General features: G+C 46.7%; 1 protein-coding gene across 1 annotated transcript in view; it reads left to right on the top strand.

Annotated features, from left to right (window-relative positions):
* Positions 1-962: 962 nt before the first annotated feature.
* The window catches only part of LOC125484339 (E3 ubiquitin-protein ligase SIAH2-like), an 8,275-nt gene continuing 926 nt past the window's right edge, over positions 963-8,311 (top strand). The window contains exons 1-2 of the mRNA XM_048602536.1: positions 963-1,044; positions 4,227-4,312. Coding sequence (XP_048458493.1) covers positions 963-1,044; positions 4,227-4,312 — 168 coding nt within the window. The remainder of the gene's footprint in view (positions 1,045-4,226; positions 4,313-8,311) is intronic.

Raw genomic sequence — 8,311 nt, 5'->3', positions numbered from 1 at the left:
TAACCAGTGTTCGCCCTCTGGGTCACGCAGTGCTAACCAGTGTTCGCTCTGCTCCAGGACTCGCTCCCGGAGCCAGCCTCTGTCCCGGGACACGATTCCCGGAGCCGGCCTCTGTCCCGGGACACGATTCCCGGAGCCGGGCTCTGTCCCGGGACTCAATTCCCAGAGCCAGCCTCTGTCCCGGGACACAATTCCTGGGCTTGCCAGATCCTCCATTCCCCTTCTGAGTAAGTCCAGGTCAGAAATTGGAAAAAAAAACGTGGAAAAAGGAGGAAAAAGAGAGAAAAAGAATGGGCAGAGCAGAGAAGCTCTAGCTGGAGTGTCTTACTCTCCTGCTAAGACTTATACAACACTATTCCATCCTAAACTGCTCTTGATTGAAGTTAATGTGAATGTCTGTCTAGAAAAATAGGAGTGATGGTTTATGGAACAGCTGTGACAGTCTCAGGAGTGATCTGGAAAGGCCGAACTGTCTGAGCTCCTTGCTCTGGGAAGGAGATGACCAAGTACTGATGTAGCAGAAGTTTTGAAAGTGCAAAGAGGTCTGATTGGGGAAATGTAGAGAAGATATTTCCACTCATGAGTGGGGTCACAAATTTATCATAACGTAAATCCAACTGGGAAATCAGGAGCAACTTTCCCACTTGGCAAAAGGAGCATTTTCAATGGGAGGAAGAGGCAGAAAGCTCTACTGCAGAGTTGGGTGCCCAAAACAGAAACCTTTTGGGGAGCCTCAAGGTGGGAATTCAGATGGGCCAGGAGAGGCTGCAGGACTATTGGTCAGACTGAAGGAGAGTGCAGAGTTAGTGAGGGACATGGATAGATTGAAACAGAGGGATGAGAGTTTAAAATTGTGGTGCCATAGGAGGGGAAGTACATCAATAAGGACAGGATGATGAATTAGAGGCACTGGATATAGATCTGACAGACGAATCCTTCATTAGCACGGAAACAATTTGGATATGTCTTTTCTGTTTGACCAGCAAACTGCCCGGGCGGCTCTGGGACTAACCTCGCTGATTGATCCCATTCTGAATGGCTGCGGTGAGGCAGGATGAAGTGAATGGAACGGCCTGACCCTGGGGATAGTTGGACAGCTGAGGGGGTGGGAGGTGGAGTTCGATAAACTGAGAGCAGTTCACCATTCTAATCAAAGTAGATAATTCTGTTACCGCAGCATTGAGACATCAATCAAAGTCACCAAAAAGCCAGGGCTGTGAGTGAAACCTCAGGAGATGGTGAGCTAAATGGAAACATTCACTTCAAAAAGGCTTCTGAGGTGGTTTTTGCATTAGAGTCTCCAATATGTGTATGTATATAAAGGTATTTTTATGAATGAATTATATTATTGAAATATAAAAGAAATAGGAATACAATACAGACTGGCTTCTTGCTGAAAATAAATAAATGCTAACACCTTCCTGATGTCACCCCCGTACAGGATGATTCAAGTGTTTCTGTACCTCTCTCACATGTTTACATTCTGACCAGCGACACTCCATTAGGATCTGAGCATGTTGCAATGTGAGTTTAACTTTGAACATTTTTCCTTCCCTGACGATTGGGAGTTTAGCTTTGTCAGTGTGTGCTAATCGTACCCAGAATGGTGACGGGAAGCTGGAGGAGGGCAGTGGGGTGAGGAGGGGAGGAGGAGTGTCACGGAACCAGTTTCCTGTTAGAAATCTGTATCTGAAAGACCAGGTTTCCCAAGCTATACTAGTCCCACTTGCCTGCATTTGGCCCATATCCCTCTAAACCTTTCCTGTTCACGTACTTATCCAAATTTCTTTTACATGTTGTAACTGCACCTGCATCTTACCACTTCCTCTGGCAGTTCTTTCCACACATGATCCAGCCTCTGTGTAAAAAAAAATTGCCCCTCATGTCCATTTTAAATCTTTGCCCTCTCACCTTAAAAATATGCCAACTAGATTTGAACTCCCCAAACCTGGGGAAAAGACCTTGGCTATTCACCCTATCTATGCCTGTAATGATTTTATAAACTTCTATAAGGTAACACCTCCAGTAAAAAATGTCCCAGCATATCCAGCCTCTCCCTATAACACAAACCTTCCAGTCTCTATCCTTGTAAATCTTTGGACTGAAGGGTCTGTTTCTGTGTTGTATAACTCAATGACTGTATTGATCCCAGGACATTACTGGGCTCCAACGCCTTGCCTCATGTAGTTGAATTGTTCAATGTAAACATTCATGTGTACCTATGTTGACCATCGGTGTTTGAGGGTGACGGGCACTTGTGTGACTGTGGCCCTGCCCCAAACCAATGGCATTTTAAATTACAAGCTCTTGTTTCAGAGTTCAAAGGTCGCAGGTTCAAGTCCCACTCCATCAACACAGAATTCAGACTGACATCTCAGTGCAGTGCAGTGGGAGTGATGCACTGCCTGAGGTGCTGTCTTCAGCTGAGATGTTAAACTGAGACCCTGTACGCTTTCTCAAGTGCACACGCAAGATCTCGTAGCAATAATTTGTAAAAAAAACTCCCTCAGGATTTATTCTTAAACCAGTGTCAGTTAGAAGCAAAACAAGTTAGAAATTAGAATAGTTTGTTACTTGTTTCTGACCAGCACAGACTCAATAACCAAAGGGCTCACTGTGCTATAGACCTCTCTAGGTCTGAAATTACACAATTGTTTATCTCATTGTTATTAGGGGAAGCTGGCTGGATGCAAATTGATCACTGAATTTCCTACAGCAGTCAAATTATTGCAATGGCTGTGAAGTACGTTAGAATGATCTGAGGTCGTGACAGGTGCTATACAAATTGCAGAATCCATATGGTGTGGAAGCAGGCCATTCAGCCCATTGAAGAACACCCCACCCAGAGCCACCCTCTACCCTATCTCTGCATTTCCCACCCTAGACACTATGGGCAATTTAACATGGCCAATCCACCTAACCTGCACATCTTTGGACTGTGGGGGGAAACCCATGCAGACATGGGGAGAATGTGCAAACTGTACACAGACAGTCACCCAAGGGTGGAATCGAACCTGGGTCTCTGGCGCTGCGAGGCAGCAGTGCTAACCACTGAGCCACCATGCTGCCATTGAACACATATCTGTACTTATTAGCCCTAGGGCCCTAGGGCTGTTTGAGAACCTGCCACTGGGTCTTAAACGCCAGGGAGTGGGGAGTGACAATGTACCTGTTGACTCACTGTGGCGGCCTCATGCACTAGCATGCTGCCCACAACTCTCCATTCCATTAAACATTTGGGGACTGGCAGATTTTGGTTTTCCACCTGGATGTATCATATCGTCCATCCAACAATCCCCAGTGGAGTTGGATCACCCCAACACTGCAGCATTGACTGAAATCTCCAGGGCTCTGGAGTAACCTCCCACTGGACACTGCTACACACAAATCCGGCTCAGAAGAGTTTCAGTGGACCTCTAGCCTTGAGAGAATTTGAGGTTTTCATGCCTTTTTTGAGAAACCGTGCTTCCTGACAACACTCCGAATGGTTGCAGCTGTCATTTTAAGACTGTGCTCCCTATATTCTGCACCCACCCCACAGTTTCTCCCGATCTACTCTGTCAATCCCTTTTATCACTTCCCAACTGCTCAGTTAGTTTTCTCTTTGTTTTATTCTTTCGGGGGATATGGTTCCCACTCACTGACAAGGCCAGCTTCGAACAGATTGCCCATTGAACTGAGCAGCTTACTAAACTGTTTCAGAATTAACCTTGTTGCTGTAGGCCCAGAACCGCACTGAGTCCTCCAGCGTGGAAACAGACCTTTCGGCCCAACTCGCCCATGCCATCCAAGTTTCCCAAACTGAACTAGTCCCATTTGCCTGTGTTTGGCCCATATCCCTCTAAACCTTTCCCATCCATGTACCTGTCCAAATGCCTTTCAAATGTTATTATTGTACTTCCTCTGACAGCTCATTCCATAAATGCATCACCCTCTGGCTGAAACACATGCCCCTCAGGTCCCTTTTAAATCTTTCCCCTCGCACCTTAAACCTATGCCCTTCAATTTTGGACTCCACTACTCTGGGAAAAGACGTTTACTATTCACCCTATCTACGCGAATCATGATTTGATAAACCTCCATAAGGTCACCCTTCAGCCTCCGATGCACCAGGAAAATTGTCCCAGCCTATTCAGCCTCTCCTTCTAACTCAAACCCTCCAGTCTCGGTAACATGATTGTAAATCTTTTTTGCACCTTTCCAGTTTACTAACATCCTTCCTATAGCAGAGTGCTATACGCAGTACTCCGAATGTGGCCTTAACAATGTCTTTTACAGCCGTAACATGATGTCCCAACTCCTGTACTCAGTGGTATGACCAATGAAGGTTGGCGTTGCCAAACTAGCTTGTCTACCTGTCATGCCACTTTCAAGGAACTACGTGCCTGCACCCCTTAGATCAAATCATGTAAAGATGGGAGATTTCCATCTCTCAAGTATATGACTGGGTTTTTAAACAACAATTGTCAATAGTTTCATGGTCATTCTTGCTAAGACTAGTCTTCAATGCCAGATTTATTTATTGCATTTTTGATTTAAATTATTGTTGTCACATGTACCTGGGTACAGTGAAAAGTTTTGTTTTGCGAGCAGTACAGGCGGATCGTACATACAGAGCATGGGGTGGTTAGACAGAGCAAGGCATAGAAGGTTACAGGTGCACTGGAGGTGCACAAAAGCAAGATCAGCATTAAGTTTGAAATTAGAGAGGTCCATTCAGCAGTCTAATAACGGCAGGGAAGAAGCTGTTCTTAAAACTGTTGATACGTGCGTTTAAGCTTTTGTATCTTCTGCCTGATGGAAGAGGTTGGAAGAGATTATTACCAGGGTGGGAGGGGTCTTTGACATTGACAGCCTTTCTGTGGCTGTGAGAAATGTAGAGGGTGTCCATCGATGGGAGGTTGGCTTTCGTGATGGTCTGGGCTGTGTACACAATTCTCTGTAGTTTCTTACGGTCCTGGGCAGAGCAGTTGCTGTACCAAGAGACAACAAGGTGTACAGCTGAATGAACACAGCAGGCCAGGCAGCATCAGAGGAGCAGGAAAGCTGACGTTTCGGGTCTAGACCCTTCTTCAGAAATGGGGGAGGGGAAGGGGATTCTGAAATAAATAGGGAAAGAGGGGGAGGCGGATAGAAGATGGATAAAGGAGAAGATAGGTGGAGAGGAAACAGACAGGTCAAAGAGGCGGGGATGGAGCCAGTAAAGGTGAGTGTAGGTGGGGAGGTAGAGAGGAGATAGGTCAGTCCAGGGAGGACGGACAGGTCAGGGGGGCGGGATGAGGTTAGTAGGTAGGAAATGGGGGTGCGGCTTGAGGTGGGAGGAGGGGATAGGTGGGAGGAAGGACAGGTTAGGGAGGCGGGGACAAGCTGGGCTGGTTTTGGGATGTGGTCGGACGAGGGGAGATTTTGAAGCTTGTGAAATCCACATTGATACCATTGGGCGGCAGGGTTCCCAAGCAAAATATGAGGTGCTGTTCCTGCAACCTTCGGGTGGCATCGTTGTGGCACTGCAGGAGGCCCAAAGTTGCTGTACCAGGCCATGATGCACCCAGATGGAATGTTTTCTATGGTGTATCTGTAAAAGTTGGTCATGCTGAATTTCCTAAGCCTCCTGAGGAAGTAGAGACGTTGTTGTGTCCTCTTGACTGTTACATCTACGTGGGAGATCCAGGACAGATTGTTGGTGATCAACACTCCTAGCAACTTGATGCTCTCAACCCTCTCCACCTCAGCTCCATTGATGTAGATAGGGAGATGTCTTCCTCCTTTCAAATCCCCTTGGCTACAGGATTTGAACCTTTACCGCTAGTGCATTAACCTGGCGCCTGCAAGTTACTAGCCCAGAGGGATTACCATTACACTACCATCACCATTTCCACCCCCACCCAACGTAACCTTCACCCCCTAGTACTTCATACTCAAAGAAATGCAAACTCTGGCATGAAAACCAGCCCTTTTCAACTCTTTTATAATAAACCTTTATTAAGTCAGTTGTGAGAGCCGAAAGCAACCCATTTGTAAATAAACAGACATAGATCCTTTGTCCTTTATTTCTGCTGTTTCTCCTACTTTGTGCCGTTCACTCCTGCAAGGTGGCTTGCTTCGCTTCTTTTAGTGAGCGTCCCTGTTCTTCTGTTCTCTTTTCTCTTGTCCTGCCATGTACTGTCTTTGCCATCAATATTCACCTCCCAAAATTGAGTACATGAAAGAAAACACCGCAGATTTAAACAGAACTGGAGGCACATCCCAGCACTTCGTATCAAATGTGTGGAAATGATTGAAGACGGTGAGTGATAGCCCCTGTGCTATTGGTTAGCCATCTGCTACATTTTTTTTTGACGTGACAGGTTGCATTTTGATTCAATGAAGAAACCTTTAATGGAAACATGAATAAGATCAGTGTGGGAATTGATATGCATTGTAAATTGCAGTCTCTGATAGTAATGAACCTGAAATTTTCAAAGGCAAACTAGGATTTACAAAGCAGCTGCTGTGATAAATGTGCATCTGCTTACGGTATATCATTTAATGGCATATAATGTGTGCTCAGTCTCAATCTCTGGCTGAATACCCTGAACCTATGCACTGTCATTATTCAAAGGCATTACAGTATATTTGCTGCAAAGACTTCACATATTGCTCTTTCTTATTGAATGATGGTTTGGGAATTTCAATACAATGACTAAATGTAGAATTGGAAGATAGTCTCAATATTGGGGACACTGAAACGAACATTAGTTGTTGCTTAAAATCCACTGGTCTCCTCATGTAAGGAACGATATTCTGGTGTTGGAGGTAGTCCAGAGAACATTGATCCCAGGTCTGGAGGGACTGATTTGTGAGGAGAGGTGGAGTAAATTTGGCGGTACTCTCATTGGAATATAGTAGAATGAGAGGACACCTCATGGAATCATACCAGATTTTATGCAGAGAGGTTGTTTCCCCTTGTGGGAGAGTCTAGGACCAAAGGGCACCATCTCAGAGTTAGGGGGTCGCCCATGTAAAACAGCAGTGAGGAGGAATTTCTTCTCTCAGAGGGGAGTGCATCCGTGGAATTCTTTACCACGGAGGGCTGTTGAGGCTGGGTCATTAAGTATCCTCAAGGCTGGGAGAGACATTTTTTAAACCAGTAAGGGAAACAGTAAGGTTATGGAGGAAAAAGCAGGAAAAGTGGAGTTGAGAATTAACAGATCAGCCATGATCTAAGTGAATGGCAGAGGGAAGTTGACGGGCCGAATGGCCTACTCCTGCTCCTGTACATTAATGGTCGCGCGATTCACTCATACACTTTCAAGGGAACAAAACCCGCCGCCCTTATCCGGGCCCAGTCTACATGTGACTCCAGTCCCCAGTGATGTTGGGTTGATTCCAAAGTCCCCTCTGAAATGGGGCATTGAGAGCCAAAAGGGCAGTTAGAAATTGGGGATAGGGTTAGAGATTTGGGTTTGGGATAGGGTTAGAGTTATGGTTAGAGATTAGGATTAGAGTTAGAGATTAGTGTTAGTTTTAGAGATTAGGGTTATGGTTAGGGGTTGAGGTTAGGGTTATGGTCAGGGATTAGGGTTAGAGTTAGAGATTAGGGTTAGGGTTAGGGTTAGAGTTTAGGGTTGGGGTTAAGGTTAGGGTAAGTGCTAGGGTTAGGATTAGGGTTAGGGTTAGAGATGAGGGTTAGGGTTAGAGATTAGCGTTAGTTTTAGAGATTAAGGTTGGGGTTAGGGTTAGAGGTGAGGGTTAGGGTTAGGGTTAGAGGTGGGGGTTAGGGTTGGGGTTAGGGTTGGGTTGGGATTAGGGTTAGAGATGAGGATAAGGGTTAGAGATTAGCGTTAGTTTTAGAGAATAAGGTTGGGGTTAGGGCTAGGGCTAGGGTTAGGGTTAGGATTAGGTTAGGGTGAGGGTGAGGGCTGGGTGAGGGTGAGGGTTGGGTTTGGGTGAATGTTAGATTTAGGGTGAGGGTTGGGTTAGGGTGAGGGTTGGGTTAGGGTTAGGGTGAGGGTTAGGGTTATGGTTAGGGTGAGGGTGAGGGTTGGGTTAGGGTGAGGGTTGGGTTAGGGTGAGGGTGAGGCTTGGGGTGAGGGTGGGGGTGAGGGGGAGGGGGGGGGGGGGGGTGAAGGTTGGGGTGGTGGTGGGGATGGGGGTGAGGGTTGGGGTTGGTTTGAGGGTCGGGTTGAGGGTGAGGGTGAGCTTGAGGGTGAGGGTGGGACTGAGGGTGGGTGTGAGGGTGAGGGTGGGTGTGGGCGTGAGGGTTGGGGTGAGGGTGGGGGTGAAGGTGAGGGTGAGGGTGGCGTTGTGGGTGGGGGTGAGGGTTGGGGTG

Source organism: Rhincodon typus, chromosome 11 (genome assembly GCF_021869965.1).
Source record: "Rhincodon typus isolate 14 chromosome 11, sRhiTyp1.1, whole genome shotgun sequence".
NCBI lineage: Eukaryota > Metazoa > Chordata > Chondrichthyes > Orectolobiformes > Rhincodontidae > Rhincodon > Rhincodon typus.
The sequence above is the reverse complement of the archived record's forward strand: the minus strand, read 5'-3'. Positions and strand labels throughout refer to the sequence as shown.